The sequence below is a fragment of the Tasmannia lanceolata genome, unplaced genomic scaffold (assembly GCF_043159265.1).
Source record: "Tasmannia lanceolata isolate RefF3 unplaced genomic scaffold, GAP_Taslan_0.1 ptg000015l, whole genome shotgun sequence".
NCBI classification, from domain to species: domain Eukaryota; kingdom Viridiplantae; phylum Streptophyta; class Magnoliopsida; order Canellales; family Winteraceae; genus Tasmannia; species Tasmannia lanceolata.
This window is the reverse complement of record NW_027518692.1, coordinates 43285930-43307992: the sequence shown is the minus strand read 5'-3', so window position 1 is coordinate 43307992 and position 22063 is coordinate 43285930. Positions and strand designations below refer to the sequence as shown.

At 38.2% G+C, this 22063-nt stretch overlaps 1 protein-coding gene across 1 annotated transcript; it reads right to left on the bottom strand.

Moving 5' to 3' along the window:
• Positions 1–7713: 7713 nt before the first annotated feature.
• ERD1 (Clp ATPase) lies at positions 7714–20797 on the bottom strand. Its single transcript, XM_077356244.1, has 12 exons — positions 19938–20797; positions 16541–16701; positions 16205–16434; positions 15908–16016; positions 15689–15819; positions 15068–15169; positions 14690–14971; positions 14463–14590; positions 14055–14349; positions 11005–11238; positions 10600–10836; positions 7714–8254 (listed from the first exon to the last, which is right to left on the bottom strand). The coding sequence occupies exons 1-12, from the start codon at positions 20612–20614 to the stop codon at positions 7943–7945; spliced, it is 2898 nt and encodes a 965-aa protein (XP_077212359.1). The 5' UTR covers positions 20615–20797; the 3' UTR covers positions 7714–7942.
• Between the last annotated feature and the right edge of the window lie 1266 nt (positions 20798–22063).

Below are 22063 nucleotides of genomic sequence, written 5' to 3'. Positions count from 1 at the left end.
TAAAATTAAGCCATAACTACCTCCATGATTCAAGAATCCTCGTTTATATGATCAAATTTTGAAAACAAAGTTACATGCTCTATCATTTTTCCAAAAAATCCAATTGTGTAATTGGCGCTATCATTTTTCCAAAGATCCAATTGTGTAATTATCAAGCTTCTAGGGAAAAGAACACTTACTACCATCATATTCTTATCATGACATAATGCTACCTTACCACAGCATATAACATGAGTCTCATATATATATATATATATATATATATATATATATATATATATATATATATATATATATATTTGTATGGTAAAACCAAAGTTAATTTCAAATAGACAATTATATATTGAACGGTCAATATTCAACCACAATCGAAGAGGGGATAGAGGGGGTGTAATAGAAAAAGGGCTGGAAATATCAAAATGAAACAAAGGATGCGGTAAAAAAGCTGTAAATATCAAAATAAAGAGAAGGTTGCCAATACCGAAGTGGTAAGCGAGCTGTAAATATCAAAGTGTAAAAAAAAAAGCTGTCCATATCAAAAGTGATGAGGGCTATCCATATTAAAAAATAATAATAATAAGGGCTGTTGGTATCAAGAAGAGTGTGAGGGTTGCCATGGTATTGGAGTTTATAGAGGACTGTAATAGGAATGGGCTTAGGAGCTGTCGAGCATGAGTTCAGATTATAATATATGGGGAAGACTCTTTCTTGTCTTTTCTTTTGGTGGAATCACTCCCAATCATAAGTAACACTAAAGCATAGAAATAGGGAATAGTTCAAGTAGGATCCATAAAATCAACATGATGCTATTTGAACTGCCCAAACCAAAAGCAAGAGAGGTCTAAACACCATTTTCATTAAACTAAATTATAAACTACTAATGCTATTATTCACACATGGCTGCTCTACAAATTCCATTTTCACAAACATACACACAATCTGTTCTACTAGCAATGAGTATTCTTATTAATAAGCAATTGAAATAAAATCAAAGTTGAGACCTTTTCTTTGTAGCTTGAAGGAGAGAAAAAAAAATCGTAAGAGAAATTTATATTTGTATACCTTAAAATTCCATCAATTCAGTTTAAGGATACATAGCATATAACAATCTTTCTCATTTAATTCTACTCATCAGATTTTGTCAAATTTCCATGCCATTACCCAAACATATGCCTGGACTCTTTTTTTATATATATAAAATAAATGTACAGACCAATCCAAGCCAATATGCTGTCTTACTACTATCTCCTAAGTATATATATAAGAGAATGTTAACTACTCGAATGAGAACAGAAGTTCAAACCATATATTTCCAAAAATATATATTAAGAATACAAATGTCTGGAATATTTCCAAATGAAATAAATTCAACTATTTGCTAATCATTTGCAACAGTCACGCAACACTATACTATTTTGGACATATGACTTTTTAAAATAAAGAAAGACAAATTTGCTGTCACACCACTCTATTACACTATTTTCTCTCGTTTCTTATAATCCATGAAGCACTCAAATAAACTCACCCGGACTGAAAATCATATCCAATAACTGAAAAGCCAATTGAATTGAACAAACTGACAAAAACATTAGAGTATGTCGACTAAATTAGATTACTAACATAACTACCATCATAATTTAATGGTCGTTTTTTTTTATTTACTCAGTTATTACCATTTAATGACCATAAGAAAATGGACTAGCCTTTGTTTTAAAATTAGATCATTAGAATATATATATATTTTTTTTTAAGGACAACATTTATACTCCAAAACATAATATTTCAGCATTAAAGTTTCCCTTAGCAATTAAGCATAGGGTTTCAAAAGAATTTTTTTAGCTATTTATTAGCTATTTATTATGAAACAAACCAATCCTACTGCTCTTTTGACAATAAGATCATCCCGTATGAGTTTTCAAATAATAAGATATCACAAATCTAAAAGGAATTGGAAATTAGAATTAAAGAACATCCTTCCTTTTGTAAAAAAAAAATCACAACAGCAGACCTCTTTAGTTACAGCCATATTCAATGATCCTGTACACTTATTTCACTAAAAAGAGCCTAAAAAATTATAATTGAAATATTTGAGACTCAATCCTATGAAATTTTAAAGCATAGATCTACTCAAAATCAACCAACAGAGTTCAAGCATTTACAAATCTAACACAAATACATGCCTTTAGTAAAAATTAAACAGCTAATGGAACTTACCTTAGCAAATTATCTTATGCTCCTAAAATTCTAGCTTCGATCTTATCTAACTGCAAAAGGATCGGCAAAAATTCACTAATTGCAGAGTGATCGCCTGACTTTGGATCAGAAATTATAAAGCCTTCATCAAAACTGACAGATCTCCCCCAAGAAAGATTAAATCGAAGGTCTTTAGTATGAGGTAGGGTTTAAAAATTGCGAACGACAAAGCAAGGGTTTTAAAAGAACACGATGAAGAACATAGAAAGGAAAAGATGTGCTGATTTTCAACAAAAGAAGTAGTACTCAAAGAAGATCGATGACCGGCCGGAGCTTGGCGGAGAAGAAGTAGGGATAAGAGTTAGGGTTCAGAAAAAGTGAAGCTCGGTTAGGGTTTGGGTTTTTTTTAAAGATAACTAAAGGAGAAAACAGAGGAAGAAGATGAATATAATGAAGCTAATGGTAAAAATCATCACAACATAGCTGGATCCAACCGGAAAACTCGAATTTTCCGACGATTCTTCCGAAGAAGACAATCGGATCTACTTTCTCTCTCTAAAATCCTCTCTTTTCTCGCTCCTTCTCTCTCTAGAATTTTGAAAGAAAATCCTAAAAAATGAAAAGATCTCTGAAATGAAGGCCTTGATGTCTATTTATAGAGAATTTGGCTAATTTTCAACCCCTACAAGTTTACAAGACACCCCTTTTAGTATGTTTTAGCTTGATTTATTCCAAAATGGGTGTTCCTCAAGAAAAGCTTTAGTGAACAATTAAAAAGATTAATTAAGCCCTTCAGTTACACAAAGACACCCATCTACTGCGAAATACATTAACTTGACCATTCCCAAGCCGGATAAACCAACTCCCTTCTGCTACACTACGCTATAAACTACACTCGTTTTATTTGCCATTTCTTGTCGGATTTCGACGAAATTTTAAAGGGACCCCCATGGGATCCTAACCTACTCTAGGGTACAATTTGCGATTCTAATTCATTCATTTGACGAGGTTTTTAGTTAAACCACCTAATTGGGGTTCGGTCAAAATGGGGTGTCTACAGTATGATGGAAAACTACAACTCGTCCCGAACGTTTTTTTTTTTTAATTATATTAGGTGCAACCTTGTTGGAAGATTCAAACCATTCATTTGTGGGCCCCAATAATCATGCCATGTCAAATATCATTTCCATAGGATGATCCCAACCCTCCGATTCAGTGTGTTTGCCTCCGCCAAATGTGCACACGGTCCCTTTTCTTTGTACTTGTGAGCTTCCCCTCGTACGATTCGCTCTTGTCTTGCACTTGCTTCCAAGATCCTCCATGGCTTGATAGGCCCGGACCGGCTTTGTCTTGGCTTGCCATGGCTTTCCAGATGCTCGGTGATATTTTGTATAAGTCTGATGCTGCTAAGAACATGTTTTCGTGTGCATAATCTTTGAAAGCCAAATAAAACAGTCTCTTTCCTACAGTTGGCGGCTGAGTTCTCAATTTGCTATCAAACTGACTGGTCATTCTGCAAGATTTGATGATCAGGAAAAGGATAGCCTATCAGTGGAACAAAATTCTTTATTTTTGGTTGTAAAATATTACTGGAACGAAATTCGTAAACAGTCGAACAAGATAACCTTGTCTCATCACGATAGTCGATCACTTTATAGAAAATGATTAGGGCCATTATAGAAATATGGCAGTGCGGATAACAGTCCCCTGTTAGATGAGTGTAAGGTAACATGTCTATTTGGTTGTTGGAGACCCACCTTTAATATTCTTTCTCCCCTTATCCAAATGTAATGCAATACATTGATTTGTCATGGTGGGCCCACAGGCCGCATTAAGTGCATCAACTACCTGCCAGTATTAGCCAGTGTAAGATGGAAAACTACAACTCGTCCCGTACTTTTTTTTAAAAAAAATATATTAGGTGCAACCTTGTTGGAAGATTCAAACCATTCATTTGTGGGCCCCAATGTAATTATGCCATGTAAAATATCATCTCCATAGAATGATCCCAACCCTCCGATTCAGTGTGTTTGCCTCTGCCAAATGTGCACAACGTCCCTTTTCTTTGTACTTGTGAGCTTCCCCTTGTCCGATTCGCTCTTGTCTTGAGCTTGCTTCCAAGATCCTCCATGGCTTGATAGGCCCGGACCGGCTTTGTCTTGGCTTGCCATGGCTATCCAGATGCCCCCCCCCCCCCCCCAAACACACACTGACTCCACTCGGAACTCACCCGAGTCGAGTCCCTTTTACCTTAGCCACGTTCCGTATTGCATCGCATCCGCATTGTCTTCCATTGCACAAAGCCTTCAATCACAATTTAATCACATTTAAATTGCTTTAAACACTTTCTAATTATTGTTATTTTACTGTAAACTACCATTTTCGTTAGATAAACAACTATTTCACTACGATAAACCACTATTGAACGACCACTAAATGAGTGTTTATAAGTGGTTTATATAACTTCTGTGTTTACGCAACCTAAACCACTACTGACGATTATAAACCACTAAATGAGTAGTGGTTAAGAATCATCAGTAGTGGTTTATAATCTTCGGTAGTGGTTCATAATCGTCCGTAGAGGTTTATAGTCCCCAGTAGTGGTTTATTTAGGCTTAGTAGTGGTTTAGAGTGTTTATAAGTGGTTTATATAGGCTTGACAGTAGTTTAGAGTGTTTATAAGTAGTTTATATTGGTTTAACAGTGGTTTAGAGTGTTTATAAGTAGTTTATCCAGGGTAAGCAGTGGTTAATAGTGTTTATAAGTGGTTTATATAGGATAAGTAGTTGTTTAGAGTATTTACAAGTGGTTTATATTGGGTAAACAGTGGTTTATAGTGTTTATAAGTGGTTTATATAAGCCTAGCAGTGGTTTAGAGTGTTATAAGTGGTTTATACAGGGTAAGCAGTGGTTTATAATATTTGTAAGTGGTTTATATAGGGTAAGCAGTGGTTTAGAGTATTTACAAGTGGTTTATATATGGTAAACAGTGGTTTAGAGTGTTTATAAGTGGTTTATAGAGGATAAACAGTGGTTTAGTCTACCAGTGGTTTAGAGTGTTTATAAGTGATTTATATAGGGTAAGCAGTTGTTTAGAGTGTTTATAAGTGTTTAATATAGGGTAAGCAATGGTTTAGAGTGTTTATAAGTGTTTAATATAGTTTTTAAAATGAACCCAACACATAGGATGATCCAAACCGTCCATTTGATGGGTCACAAAGGTTGCATCCCGAAATATCATTTCCATAGGCTGATCATAGCCCTTCAATCTAAATAGAAACTACATATTATGCAACCCCCTCTCTCTCTCTCTCACCATACATCCAGTTTTTTTTCAAAATGGCCCACACCATAGGATGATCCAAGACGTCCATTTGATAGGCCACATCTTAAATAGGTCGTGTCCCAAAAAATCATTTCCATATCATGATCCTACCCCTTTGATATAAAGAGAAACTGCGTATTATGGAAACCTCTATAGATTGGAGGGTTGCGATCATCCTATGCAAATGATATTTTGGGGCACTACCGATTTACATTGTGGCCCATCAAATGGATGGTTTGGATCATCCTAATTCCTTCAGCCTTAATTATTATAAGGGTTATTTACTGTTACATGCTGGACATTTGAAAAAATGACGAGCAAATGTTGACTTTTGAAAAAACTCTAAGAAATGCTATTTTATTAAAAAAAATAACTTTTTAGGACGAAAATACCCCTAACCTTACTTTATCTTTCTCTTCTTTGTTTTTGCACTTTTTTACTTTTACTTTCAAGTTTTACAGTTTCATTTCTAGGTTTTACTCCAACCCTTTTTGTGTGAAACGGCCCATTTTCCTGCGATAGAAGCCTTCTTCTCCAGCGAAACATCTTCATTTCTCCAGCATATGCTCATCTGTCTTGAGAGGGTAGAAGGAGTTCTCTAGAGACGCCCCTTTCTCATTTTCATTTTCCTCCTCCAAATATCCAAAATCTCATTATCTTTATAAGTATTTCCTCTTTTCTAGTGGTTGTAGCCAAAATAGGTGATTGTAGCCAAAATCAGTTGCCCAAAGAGCTCTCACTAGGCAAAAGGGTAGTGGAAGCCAAAATGGTACTCGCACGGGTTATTCATAGCCAAAAAATAGGTTACTTGAAGCTAAAAAAATGTAACTCGAATCCAAAACCGATAGCTCAAACCCACAAAGTGATAGTCGAAGCCAAAATAAGAAACAAGGCACTCGAAGCAAAATGTAAGTTATTTGAAGGGAAAATGATAGTCGAAGCCCAAAAAATGCTAGTTGAAGCTAAAAAAAAGTTACTCGAAGCCAAAAATGATAGTCAAATCCAAAAAATAATAGTCGAAGCAAAAAAAAAATGATAGTCGAAGCCAAAAAAAATTTACTTAAGCCAAAAAACTAGTCGATGCCAAAAAAAACAAAGTACTCAAAGCCAGAAAAAGTTACTTGAAGCAAAAAAAAAAGTTAGTTGAAGCCAAAAAAAGAAGTCGAAGATAAAAAAAATTTAGTCGAAGCCAAAACGTGTTAGTCAAAGCGTAAAAAGAAGTTTGTCGAAGCCCAAAACGTGATAGTCGAAGCCAACAAATATTTCTCGAAGCTAAAATATTTTAGTTAAAGACGAAAAAAGTTCCAAATGTTACTGAAATTCAAAAGTTTTAGTCGCAGCCAAAAACATGTTAGTCGAAGCAAAAAAACTAGTTATTCGAAGCCTAAAAAAATTTAGTCGAAGCGAAAAACACAACGGCGAATGTTACAGGAAACACATTTTTCACTTCGACCAAGTAATTTTTGGCTTCGACCAAGTAAATTTTGGCTTCGAATATCCTGTTTTGGCTTCGAGTACCTGTTTTTGCGTTGAGAAGGAGAGGGGGAGATCTCGAAACCCTTTTTGAGAAAGATTTGACGAGGCAGAAGGCTGATGGGTCCAATTTTGTGCATTTCAAGCAAAAAAAACCTTTGAATACCCTAAAAAATGAGAGAGAGAGAGAGAGAGAGAGAGAGAGAGAGGGGGGGGAAGGAGATGATGTTAGATGGAGTTTTGAAAAAAAAAATAGAAATATAGAGAGGGAGAATGAGATTTCAGGCTTACCTTCTTACGTATTGCCGGAGAAAAGAGTAGGTTTCGCCGGAGAAGAAGCACTTCAATTAGGTTAAAAACAGGATAAAAGTAAAACTGTAAAAAGAAGAAGGTAAAAGTAAAACTGTAAAAAGAAGAAGGGAAGCAGAATAAATGTACTGAGGGGCATTTTGGTCCTAAAATTTTGATTTTTTATAAATCGGCATTTATTCGTTTTTTCTCAACAAGTGATATTTTTATGTCAATAATGCAACTCTCTGACACGTAACAGTAAATAACCCTTATTATAACAAACATACATCTCTCTCTCTCTCTCTCAAATGACGTCTGCATTCATTTGAGCAAGGATGACTAGAGGAAGAAAACAACATCATCCTAATGGTTACAGTGGGGCTTCTTTTGAGAACTTTTCAAGATGTCACTCTAAAGGGGTACTCCCTTGCTTCAATAATGGCATTCCACTCTATAAAAATAATGGAAACAGCAATTACAGTACAAATAGGGAAGCCACTTGTGCTGTTATCAATTTCAGGCCTATATGGAGTGGCCGAAAGAATAACACTTGCTTTCATCCGCAGTAGATACAATTTCTGTAACCTATATCTATACAAAAAAAAGAACCCAGATGGGGGTACATGAATCAAATTACAGCTATAAAATGATAAATGGATCTTACAGTGCAGATGTGGCGTCTGACAGGTGGATACTCTGACCGGACCAAGGTGTGACAAATGGGTTTCCAGAAGCATCGACGTCGATCATGGCGGTGTCACCAGGCTTGTAATCTCCGGCAAGCAACGCTTCACTTATGACATCTTCTATCAGGTGGGTGACTGCCCTCTTTAGAGGACGGGCACCATAGTTCCGGTCATAGCCCTGTTTACATACAAGATCCTTGATTGCTTGAGACACCTCTAAACCGATTCCAAGCGACAAGAGCCTGGCCTTTACCTCCCCTAGCATTATGTTCAGAATCTCAAGCATCTGAAACAATAACAATGGTAAATGTTATAATAACTGCAATGATGAGATTTACAGTAAAGAAGAGAAGTAACAATGCTTATAAAAGTGAAATAAACTTGGAAAGTCTGCTGGTTTCTGAGCTGAACTTGGCTGATTTGATTAAGAGTTGTAGACAGTGGGGAAAAAAAATTAACAAAAGGAAACATGGCGGCTCATATTCTTGGTTCCCTGGATAGGTAGGTTTAGCTATTCAAGATTCAGAGTGAAAATACGACTTTGGAACACAAGTTGTTGGATTTGGTTTGATGCCTTGCTGCTTCTATAGGTGTACCAAATATCCGGTCAATTAGATAAGATCAAGGGTGTCATCAATCAACTTTACTAGTAGTACTTTTATAAACCTATTTACAAAAACTTTCTGGGTAATGCAAGGTCTGTTCAGAAGATTATATCCCAAGATCTAACCATTGGATTTAGAAGTAAGATCAGACAACATTAGAAGTTGCTTAAAGTAAGGTTACATGAAAAGAGAAAGGAGAGAGTAACATTAAAGTAGTTGTTTAAAATTTCCATTCCCCAGAAAAGAAATTCAAGCAGAAACTGATAAGTGGGATTCCGATTTCCCCATTTCATAAAGTGAGATTTTGGCTAAATTCATAAAAAAAAAATGGCAAGCTGATTCCGTTGATTTTTATGACTCCTAAATGCCTCTTTTTATTGGGTGCTCAGTTTTCATACACTGACTTGGGAATGTGTCACTGCAATAACTAGCACAGAAATTGTTGCCTACTAACAACTAAAGTAAACGGGAGAAATGGTTCGGCAATTTCGCGGTCGGTGTGCTCCACGTGCGATCTGTTCCGTCCGCATATCAGATTCAAGGCGGGTCGTGGATCGGATATCCGTTTCTGGGTGGATCTCTGGATCAACAATTCTTGTCTATGTAATTTATATCCCGCAATTTACCGCTTGGCTATTGATCCTTCTGCTACCATTTCTGATTACCCGATGAGAAATAATGGCCTCGGGAATAATTTCTGGGATTTAAGACTAAGGAGGAATCTCAAAGATGAAGAAATTGTGAATCTATCGTCCTTACTGAATCTACTTCTTTATATCTGTCTCCTAATCTTCCGGATGAGTGGATATGGATCCCTGATCCCGAAGGTGGTTTCTCGGTGAAATCATTTTTTAAGACCATTACCGATGGAAGCAAACCTACCTCTCGTCGTTATCGCATATGGCACAATAGCATTCCACCACGGATACTTGTTTTTGCTTGGTCTGTAACACACCAGTGCATTAATACGTGCGACAGATTGAAGAAGAGAAAAATGATACTTGCCAGCTGGTGCGTTCTTTGTAGAAGGGTTGATGGAAACTCTTGACCATCGCCTGCTCCTTTGCCCGTAATCAAATTCTGTGTGGATGAGTATTTTCAGATTTTTCGGGATATCAACGGTTCTTCATAGGAGTATCACCAAGGTTATCCTTAACTGGGATGGAGCGTTTCATGGATGTTTTGGTAGATCTTTATGAGATGCTGTCCCTTACGCCATTATGTGGTTCATTTGGTGCGAATGGAGTAACCATTTCAGATAAGGCGAGGAGTTGGAATTATGTATCTTTGGACGTCAAACTTGCCATTATATTGTGGGCTAAATCAAAGGTGGGTATCCCTTACTCGGCATATGATATTTTGTGCAATTGGGGCACAGTCACAAATGAATGAATTGTGAAGGAAGTTCCGTCCATTGTGGGAGACGCCGCCGGAAGGAAGCTTCAAAATGAACTTTGACGGTTGCTCTGTAGGCAATCCTGGGATTGTTGGGATTGGTGGTTTAATTCGGACGGCGGATGAAACTATTTTTATGTCCTTTTCGGGGCCTGCTAGTATTTGCGACGCAAACAAGGCGGAGGCGACTGCACTTCTCTTTGGCCTAAGGTGGTATGAGAAGAAAAAAATCTTGGGCCTCTCATTATTGAGGGAGACTCGTCTAATGCTATCGCATGGGCATCAGGTCGTTGTTATGGTCCATGGCGACTCACCTCAATTCTAGATGAAATCTGAGACCTTGTTCGTCTCATTCGTCCTTCTCTCATGCATAGGCGTAGATCTACAAATGTTGAGGCAGACAGACTGGCTAAAGATGGAACCAGGCATGCATCGGTTTACATCGTGGTTGATGAGTCTTGCCTGGGGGCGGTTCGAATTGTCGGCTCAATACTGGGTTCTTATTAGGATGTAGCTGATACTGCCTTTCGGGGACATCTTGTCCCCTAAATCTTGTATTCATGCTACTTTGATTTAAATTAAAATAGTAACCTTTTAAAAAACAACTAAAGTAAACTGTAAGGGAACAAACCTGTGCCTTTTCAAGGGAGCGGAATACAACAACCTCGTCTATTCTGTTGAGTAACTCTGGGCGGAAATATGCCTTTAACTCTTCCATTACTAGAGCTTTCATCCCTAAATATGAACTTGACTCGGTATCATCTGCAATTAAGAAACCGATGGTGCTGCGTCGGCCCTTGGCAATGGCAGTAGAGCCTACGTTGGACGTCATGATAATCAATGTGTTTTTAAATGATACCCTCCGTCCCTGTTCAATCCAAGATTTTGAGTAAAAAAGTATATTTATAATCTTAAACCAAAAAATGGAAGAAGCGAGACAAGTGACAGAGCATAAGCTGCAGGAACACTGAACTAAAATCATGGCAAATGCTAAAAACCAAAACCGTACAGAATAACTTGTTATAGATGTACCCACCTGAGAGTCAGTGAGATGACCATCTTCAAAAACCTGGAGGAGTATGTTAAAAATATCTGGATGAGCTTTCTCAATTTCATCGAGTAAGACCACTGTAAAAGGTCGTCTTCTGACAGCTTCTGTCAGAGTGCCACCCTCTCCATAACCTACATATCCTGGAGGTGCTCCTATTAGCTTGCTAACAGTATGTCGCTCCATATATTCACTCATGTCCAATCTTAGCATGGTCGTCTCCTACAACAATAGCATGAACAACGTGTTAACTATGAAGCATTTACAGTGTCCAAATGAGGGTTAGTAATTATATAGATATGAAATGAAACAAAAACATCTATTGAAATTTGTAACCTTGGATATGCACCACCATGGCTATTCAGAATAAACCTTGGTTTAGAATTGCCTCATGTTTTGTATTATTACATAGTTGTATTGTATCTCTCTTTTATGCATATATTTTCCAATAGGCCATACCTTCATGAACTAATGTAAATCTAGAGATATATCTTCTATCATTACCATATAACAGTATGTGATTGATTCGTGTATCCATGTTTTTGTTTTGAAAGGTAATCAGGTTTATTAATAAATCAGAAACCATAACAGATACAATCCCACGGCACTATTACAACAACTAATCCCAGATATACAGGCCCAACTAGGCGCCCCACCCGCCCCACCCGCTCCATGCACTCAGGGGTATATGATGTCGAACTCCGTTCTTTCCACTCCGTCCTTTGCCAATCTGTCTGCATGATCATTTGGCAGATCGCTTTGTATGCACGAAGATACGGCGAATTTTCGAACAAAGGTCTCCCATTTCTGAAATGATGACTACCAATGTCCATAGACCCCTGACTTTTTACTAGCCCAAGCCAAAACATCTGGTCTTCAGTTATTAGGTACCCCAACCTATGAGTTGCAAACCACCTTAAACCCCATAAAAGGGCCTTTGCCTCCGCTTCATTAGAACCATACACGTAGGCCGGCCAGGGGAAATACAAGCGTGCATCCATTTTCGTCATGGAAAACTCCCCCAAAACCCGCTGTTCTAAGGTTTCCCTTTGGACTCCCGTCAAAGTTAAGCTTCACCCAACTGGCCGGTGGCGGCTTCCACTTAGGGGAAATCTTATCCCTATCCCCTTTTTCGACCATAACCGTTTTCCAGCCGGCAAGTGACTGCTGGTTTCTAGACCCATGGAGGAGTAAGGGAGGATTATATGGAGAGTGGTGTTGAATTGATGGCCACGATTTGGGCTATTTGGAAGGAAAGAAATCATATAATTTTTAGAGGCCTGGTAAAGATCTCGTATTGCCTGTACATGAAAATCATCTCCCTTACAATTGCTTGGGTGAAATTTCTCCCTAGTTTCAGATTCATTCCGAGTTCAGACTTAAGGAGACGTTGGAGGGAGATCTGAAATTCTGGGGAAAATAAGGAAGTTCTTGAACCTCAATGGTCCCATCCTGAGCAAGGGCTCTTGAAGTTATAAATTGACAGCTAGAGCTTGGGCAACCCAGGGCCACCGGCATAGGAGACCCCCTCAGAGATGACCAGGTCCGATTAGGTGGGCTTTCTCTGCTCCCCGGGATTACAAATTCCAATGAAGCAGAATTGAGAGCTTTCTTGCAAGGTATTGGAATCATTGAGGAAAGAGATATAAATAGGTTGATAGTAGAGCGACACTCGCTTAATATTTATCAGATGGATGGATGGTGGTCATCCCCACCCATGGGGATTTGCATACATGTTAGATGAGATCCAGGAGCGAGTGGCAGATTTTCATGTTCGCTTCTACCATGTGTAGAGATCAGCGAATAGTGATGCCGATAGGCTAGCCCGGGAAGGGGTTAACTTTGATCATCTTCCCCCTTGAGGGCCTTGTTTCGTTATCTTTGCCTTTTATCTTTCTGTTTTTTCCTTGATCTGACTATCTTGGTCGTGTATTCTTGTTTTCTTTTCCATTAATGAAGATTGCTTTACCATTTAAAAAAATTCCTTATATGTTGTAGTACAATAAAACTATCAACTTTGATTTCGCTTATTATCCTTCCAACCAACTTTAATTAGCATATCCATCTAAGTTGTGGTGCTTGAAAGGAATGCATAGAATGGTGAAAAATGTGAAACAAAAACAATAAAGCGACAGTAACGTGCTGACCTCTATTACCAACTTGGTTAATTACTATCCATTCTCTAAACAATAGAGAAGAAGGCTGAAATGGAAACCAAGCAATAGCAGGAAACAGGCTGACATCTATTACATATATATTACCAACAGTGATGATAATTGCCTGTTCTCTGACAGCATCAGTCCTCTGTTCTATGCGAAAAATAGCCATTTACAAACAGGAAAATAGCCATGTAAATACAGCATCATCCGATCAAGTGAATTGGATTACCCTCAGTCAGCAGAAGTGGCAGTAAGCAAGAGCAGGAGCGGTGAATAAAGGCAGAAAATAAACTATTTCAGCATTTTATGACTCAAAGCAACTGCAAAAGCAAGATTCTAATGGGAGTGGTACTTGATGCAGAAGATCCATGGAACTATAGAGCTGTTGTGAAAAAAAATTCTACTACTACTCCCACAAGTTCTCAACCTATTATAGCTGGTTTTTTGTTCACAATGCGCAAATTCATGCGACAGAATCTGCAATTTTGCAACAGCATCGGTTGAGGATTTATTAATCACTCAGGCCAGGCTTTCATTACTCTGTAAATGAAGAAAATGGAAAGGACATGAGGGGTTAAACTGGTTTGAGGATCAAATGTGACCATGTGCAGTCTATTATGTTTTGAATTTAGCTACTGGAAGAGGAAGAAGCCTCAGCAATTGAGAAGGTGCAGACGTATGATTAAAAGCAAGTAGAAAATTAGCAATTGTATGAGCTAGAGCCAGAGTGCATAGGAATTGAGGCAATGAAGTTGGAAAGACCCTAAATCGCAGTTTTGTGAAACTATATTTCTGGACATCTTGTAAGATAAATGGATTTTACTGAGAGAGAGAGAGAGAGAGAGAGAGAGAGAGAGAGAGAGAGAGATTAGAACTTACTGATCCAAAATAGCATGTTGCTAAAGCTTTTGTGAGTTCAGTTTTCCCAACTCCGGTTGGGCCACAGAAAATCATTGCTGCGATAGGTCTGTCAGGGTCCTTGAGGCCAATGCGGGATCTTTTCACAGCTCGAGAAATGGCAGTGATAGCATCATCTTGGCCAATTACACGTTGCCTAAGCTGCTCATCAAGACCAACCAGAAGCATTCTTTCATCCGCAGTGAGTTGCTGAATTGGGATACCTGACCATAATGAAGCAACGGCTGCTATTTCATCTGGTCCTACCATAACAGGTCTACAAGAAAAGAAAAGCAAAGACAAGAAAAAGGTGTCCAAATCAATGTTGAATCAAGACAAGAAATATTGGTTATTTACTTCATTACAAGCTTTGGAGGCTCGGTATCATACTCATTATCATCTAATGTAGAAGGGATAGGGGGCTCCAAGATGAGTTTGATGTCACCCTTTATGTCAGTAGCACCATCACCATCCCCACTGCCCTGATTGACAGAGTATTTCATTTTATTTGCCACCACCTGCACATAAAATGAAACGGATATCAATGACAAGTAAATAACTAAAGTGATTTTAACCCAAATACCAGGCAGTGTAAATCAAGAAACAAAGCCAATTACCACTTCATGCATTGCCCGAACAGCTCTTATTTCTTGCCAGTATTCATCTGGTGTCTTCGAAAGTATGCATGTTTGTTGTTCCTTCCTCTTCTTGAAAGCATCCATACGGGCTCTACTCCCAGCCTCATCAATGAGATCAATGGCTTTATCAGGAAGGTATCTATCAGCAATATATCTTGCAGAGAGGTACACTGCAGCATTTATGGCTTCCAAAGTGAACCTACACCTATGATAAGCTTCATACTTCTCACGTAGACCCAATAATATCCTTACGGCGTCCTCCTATGAAATGTAACAGGGAGAACAAACAGTGATTAAAATACAGAAATTGCACATAGAAATTAATAAATAACTATAATTTAGAACCAAGGGGGCTACCTGGCTAGGCTCATTTATGAACACAGGTTGGAATCGGCGAGCTAATGCTTTATCTTTTTCAAAATGCTTCCTATGTTCATCCATAGTTGTAGATGCAATACACTGGCCACAACATATTATAAGTACTTTCCAGATACAATAGATGACAACAATGGAGAAGCATAAGAACCTATTAATAATAAATACCAAATAAATATTGGAAAATCAAGTGAAGATATTTCTAAGGCCAAATTCCAGTGTTTGCACACTATCCTTAACGCAGATCGCGCTAAGCAGACTTCTAGATTGTTGAGAATTCCTTAACCATTTCTGAAATTTAGTTCTCTTAACAACAATAAAATGACCAGTTCATCTAAAAGATACTCAACTGACAACATCAGATACACAAGGGTTTTGCTAGAGGATGAACAATACAACATCCATACTATGCCGAAAGCATAAAAGCAAAACTAAAAAAGAAACAATATATGTCATCCTTCAATAATTCTTTCCCAAAGCCTTACTATTACCAACTCCTGTCATATTGACAATGAAAGGGGCCAACAGACTCTAACCAGTGACGTCTCAGTTATCTAATATTAAATACGATATTAGTAGAGAGTTTCTCGATGGGACCACTACCTGTAATTCGCCCCTCCCAAGTGCAGGTTTTATCAAGTTAGCAATGTCAAGACCTGATCCCTTGCTTCCTCTTCCAACCGTGCCAGATCCAATAAGTGTATGAACTTCATCAATAAACAGAATTATGTTACCTGCATTTTTGCATCACGTTATTATGGGAATGAGAAAAAGGACACACTTATGCGCAATCTAGACATTCAAGGAAACATGTTTGGCAACCTGCTTTTTTTACTTCACTGATTAAGTTAGTGACGCGGGCTTCTAACTCTCCCCTCTCCTTTGCTCCAGCCATTAATAAACCTATATCCAAGGACATTATCCGCTTTGACTGCATTTAGACAGTAAATGCATTTGGACAGTAAATTGAAATAAGTTTGCTAAAAATAACATCTTTCATATGAAACTGAAAGTAAAAATGGCCTTAGAAAAACATTACGTATAGAAAAAGGAGGTTAGATACAAATTTATAAGCAGTAAAGGAACATACATCATTCATAAAGGAAGAAAATAACACACCAAAAGAAAAAAAGGAACATCTCCATTCGAAATATTAATTGCTAGCCCTTCAGCAATAGCTGTCTTCCCTACGCCTGGATCACCCAAAAGAATGGGGTTATTCTTGGTTCTTCGGCAAAGGATCTGGACAATTCTCTGAACTTCAGTGTGTCGACCAATAACTGGATCAATGAGTCCTTCGCTAGCTCGAGCAGTAAGATCCACACAGAACTGAGCTAATGCACTTCTCTCTGAGGAAAAGATTTAAACCATCATCATTTGAAGCATTCTTATACTCTCCAAGTCAATGAGGAGGTACAATATAAACCTGAATAAATACGACGTTAAGTCACCAACCTTTCTTTCTATCAGGAGATTTTACGATGCTGGACTTTCCAGATGAAGATTTTTCACTTTTCTTACCAGACACTGCTGATGGTTCTCTGCCATCCTTGGCAAGCTCCCCTTGAAGTCTAAAAACTGCAATAGATGCTAAGTGATCTAGGTTCACTTCCAGTCTGCAATCAATGTTCACTTTACTTACATCATGGATGGATAAATGCAGTGATTGCTCAAAGTCTTTATCGCAAATACACAAATTAGTGCTTGCATATATAATGCCCTTTAAAAAAGAACATATAAGGTTTCAGAAAATTTCCAATCGGACATACATCTAAGACATGCTCGTGAGCTAATATTATTATAATGTTATATCTTTCACTGCCATCAAACAACAGTAGATGTGATAGCATGTTGCATTTCATGTTGTGTTTCCAGGCATGATGTTAGACAAATTGCGTATGTCAGATGTCAACAGGTTTATAATTATAAAAAACTTGGCACAAAATAAGTTTGCTAACCTAGAGAACCTTGTAGAGGCCTAGAGGGGCATGGTTCACATCCATGAAAACATAAATTAAATATTGCTTAATACACAAGGTTACTGATTGTATTAACAAGATTGAATGATTAACTATTCTAGTGGTAGCTACCTAGAGCAATTGGAGTGCAAAGACGTAGAGAGTAAGCATTGTTACAACCACAAGCTTCTAAGCACAGCTGTGGGCGCGTGGCACACGTCAGGCATAAAAGGGTATATTTAACCTTTGTTGCATATTCCATTTCCTGGTCTTATTTAGAAGTTAACTGGGTGAAGCTTCATAAACTCCTGATATTTTCATGAAATTAACACAAAATCTAGGGATAAATTCCTTGAAGCAGAAAATTACCTTTCTGAAAAGGTTCCTTCATATTCAATAGATTTCCTTCAAATGGAAAATCACCGAAACAAATGAACCAACTGACATTTGGGAATAACAAAGACATGTAAAGCACCAATTTGTCATGGGCTTCATGGTGAATACACAAGGCTGTGATGCTAAAGTTACAGGCAAATGGGATTGTAGAAACTTATTGATTACAATATTAAAAACAATCCCTGGGCTTCTCCAACTGCATTAATCAGCTTCATGAATCCATGATTTGCTTATGTGATACTGAATTGTTAGGATATGTGTCAATGTCACTTACATTTGTGTATCTTTGACCAAATGCATGTATGTGAGGTCTAGAATTTCCTTTCTAGTCTTTTGTTTCCTTTTTATGTTCGTTTCGCCTCTCATGAAATTACACTTTTTTTTTTAGAATGTAACCCGCAAAATTTTATTAATAAGAACAGTCAGAACAGTTACAAAGACAGGGGACAAGGAGTCCCATACAAAGTGAAAAACAGAAACATACACCCAAAGGCGCATAAACCACTGAGACCTACTACAGCCTAGAGAAACACCACTTGTTCCCTTTCTAGACCTTCTTTCGCCAACCTATCTTCCATTGAGTTAGTTGCCCAATTCATATGATTAAACTTTGGTTTCACTATCCGACAGAGATCACGAAATCTTCGTAATAATGCTGACCAGATTCCATGGTCCATGAGCTTTTGAAGCTGCCCAGGCAAGGGCATTTGTGGAATACCCTTCAATAATTAATGGACCTGAAAGTGCTTGGCTTCTGCCCCATTTGAATCACAAATTCCTGCTGGACCCGAGAAAGATTGGATAATATTCCCCGTATCGTCACGGAAAACACCACTAATTCCGGCCTTCCCGTGTTTTCCTTTTGAGCTACCAAAAGTTGAACTTTATCATTCCCAGTGTCAGCGGGGACCAACTAGGTGCATCTATATCTTTATCCTCTTCTCAAATAAGATTGATTTCCAATTACGAAGGATATCCCCCGTGTTGTAGCAAGTGAGTAGATTTCGTTGTCTTACCAACTCAACAAGGTCCGCCTTGATTTCTAAAATAATCCTTTTTTTTAATGGTATTTCTAAAATAATCCTTCCCATATGCTTTTCTTTGTCTTCAAATATACGCTTGTTTCGTTCCTTCCAAACGTGCCAAATGATAGCAAAAGGTAGAAGCCTCCATAGAGCACAACCCACCTCTCTGAATGGGTCACAAGTCTCCTATGAAATTACACTTTAACCCTTTTTATAGTAACAATTTAATTTTACACTTTTTATCTTTCTTTACTTGGATTAATGGTGTGATTAATGGGATAATAAGCTGAATGCTTATTCATTTATAGCCATTTTAGCCTTGATTGGTAAATCTGTTGCGTGGGTGTGAGTGTTTATCTTTGCAAAAGGAAAACACGGAAACCCTAAATTTCTATCTAATTCTTCTTTTCTTCTATTTATGTTGTTGAGCAAGTCGTGAACGATCAGTTAGCCATCATCTTGTGAGTGCACACCATTGCTGACAAGTAGATCGTTATATCCTGGAGGAGACAACTACAAGTGCTGTTGCACCGGACTTCAACCTATGGGGAGGCGATTTTGTCTTAAGGACAGCCTGTTCAAACATGTGCCTCGATCTGACTCACTATAGGCGTTCTAATCTTGTTGCTTTTACCTTGTTGCTTTATATTGCACACTTCAAAGTTTTCTATCATACATTGCTATACACCATTGTGGTTCAGGTTAGTCTCATTGCATCATTATTGGTTGTCTATAATTATCTCTGGTTTATATCGTAACACTCAATCAACACAATATATATTAGAAAGAGAACCCAATTTGCAATGTCCGAGAATATTAGAATATGTGAGATCCAATCATTGGACTGGGTGTAGATCTCACCATTGGATCATCTTAGTGGTAGATTAGGCTCGTTGGTTAAGTGAGGTAACCTAGCTAAATCAAGCAATTAGAGTGACTTAGAAATTAGGCTAGATTAGAATATCCTACTATCATCTCTTTCCATGTTTATCATGATCTACTTTCTATGTGCATCTGGTAAGTGCTCTACATAAGCACCATTGATTCACCTTGTAATTCATCCAATCTTAGTGGAAAGAATGGTGAAATGGCAAGATAAATATTAGAAAGAGAAAACCCAATTTCCAATGTCCATCATTCTATAGAAAGCATGGTGAAATGGGCATTGCAATCACATGATCTCTACCAATACAGCAAGGAATCATAGCTTACTGAATAAAATTGTAAGATCACAAATTATTTAAACAGGAACATGAGTAAATAATTTTCAAATGTCATCATTCTATACAAGAACGGGGAATTGGGTATCACCTCAGATGTTTCCTCTATGAATAAAAAAAGAACATCCAAACTACAGAGCAAAAGAATTAAGAACACCAAAATCTAACAATACAAAAAGTAACACAACATCCAATGCCATAATTCTACATCAAAAGCTTTGGCAACAAATCACAGCAAATAGAGTAGAATTACCTCTCAAGAACCCGACCAGCGCTCCCATCATCAACAGTAAATAGACCGATCGAAATGTGCTCTGGTGCAATATAATTGTGACCCATATTCCTAGAATACTCAACCGCAGCCTCGAACACGCGCTTACTGCTAACAGAGAAGGGGATGTCTGTAGCAGAGGTGGCACCAGACTTCGATTTGGCGTCCAAATCTTCGTCCTTCCAAATGCTCCGGACCGCATGGCGGGCCTGCTCGATTGTTATAGCGGACTCTAGGTACCCATTAGGAGAACGATCCTCAGCAATAAGACCCAGCAAAAGATGTTGGGTTAAAACTGTGTCTTTCCCCAAAGCCATAGCTTCTCTCTGAGAGAACACCACTGCCTTAATCGCTCGTTCTGTGAATCGTTCAAAGACAGCAGAAATGGGTTCTCTTCTTCGCCCTTTTCGACTTGGGAGAGAAGAAAATTTTCTCTGAGAGATTGAGAAACTGAGAGAAGATGACGGGGAAATGAAAGAACGAACAGGGTTTGTTGAAAGGAGCTTGCGGCGGCCATGGCAATCGATAGACGTCTTGAATTTGGCAGAAAAGATGGGATTTTGGAGAAGAAAAGGGGGTTTTGATCTGTTGTGGGTAAGGAGGAGGGATGAATCCATGAGGCGAATTGAGAAAGGGGAAGAAGAAGATACTGTTTCCATTGAGTAGTTTAGATTTTTATTGAGAAGGAAGTAAAGGCAAACACGGCAGAAGAAGAAAAGAAGAAAGGGAAGAGAAAGACTGGAAGAATCGCTGAGGCTGATTGATTTCTTCAACGGTAATTTAGGTGTGGATCTTTCTCTCCTATTTTCAGTTTCTTTCTCCCTTTCTTGTTTTGTACGGTGAAAGGTTCTCTTTTGAGTGGTTCTTGAGTTTAGCCCTTTTTAGGGTCTTTTGGACTACTAGGCTTTAATTTGAAGCCCAATTGACTCGTTTATCAAACTTTTACAAATTGAGGCCCAATCTTGGATCCGTAAATTGCATGGACCTCCAATGTTATATATAGAAGGCAATATATCTACTTGGTGCCTGAATATGACTCCTAAGGTAATCTTCATGTGCCATAAGCTGAATAATAGGAGTGTCAGCGGATCCAATTTGGATCGGATCCATCTATGCCTAGGATTAGGAGATCCCTTATTGGTTGGATCCTGTTTGGACTTATCTTCTAATCTCATTTTCAGAATCTTGGTCACGATCCATTTAAATTAGACCATCCATCAAAGTGTCCTATTAAGACATGTAAAAGTGAGTATAAATTAAAACCTTATAATTAATTTGATAATGTGCCTCGTATACAGGGAAAACTGATGCGGGTTTCACCACCGTTGTCACTGAGTGTGCCACCCAAAATTCGAATCCCACTATAGTAAACTAAACTCGGTGCGCTTGGTTTACGGGTGATTGCGCATCCATAGAGATTAGTCCGCCCTAAAATGGGGTGGACGGATAGCCTGTGAATTACAATTACTTACATGGTTGTATTGAGTGGAAGCAGCTTTCAGTACAGCCCAGGTCCAGCCTAACATTGGTATGAAGCCTACTAAGCCGTCTATGCCTATTATGAAAGTGTAGGCCCAAAAAGGCATGTGGGTTGTGGAGTTGAGCCCATTGAAACTTTGAAAGTGGGCCTGATGGGGATTGTTTTGACTTTGGGGAGTGGAATGGGATGGACGGAAGGAATCAAGAATAGGAGAAAGAGAAGAGCACGTTACGCACATATTTACCCCAGAAATGTGGGAATGATAATGATTGGCTTGCAACGTAGGACACTGAATTCCAAAATGCAGAGAAAGAAGGTCCAAACGGGTTCCCAAACTTAAGACCGCATGTGAAAAGCATGGGGGCGCCCTACGAACACCTTGGAAAAGTCGGCACCTACTTACTGTAGAAAAAAGAATAATGAGAAAGACTTAGGCGGAGAGCCACTTTTACAACCTCCAGTAATAAAATGTAATTTTTGGGTTGATTTTTTTCTGCATTAAATATCTTGTAATGTAAATTGAGAAGTGATAGACTGAAGGGCGCCCTTGAAAAAAATCAGCTTCAACGGCGCCCCTATTGGTTAGTTTCTGCAAAATGTGCGCCGAAAAAAGTGGATTGGGCCTAAA

Bases quoted from the DNA above. Each gene is read 5' to 3' on its own strand.
- ERD1 (XM_077356244.1), bottom strand. From the start codon at position 20,614: ATGGAAACAGTATCTTCTTCTTCCCCTTTCTCAATTCGCCTCATGGAT. The intron at 16,017-16,204 runs GTGTGTTATTTT...GTCTAAATGCAG, and splicing joins ATGTTCCTTTTTTTCTTTTG to TCAAAGCGGATAATGTCCTT. The intron at 15,170-15,688 runs GTAGTGGTCCCA...TGTTGTGGCCAG, and splicing joins TTGGGAGGGGCGAATTACAG to TGTATTGCATCTACAACTAT.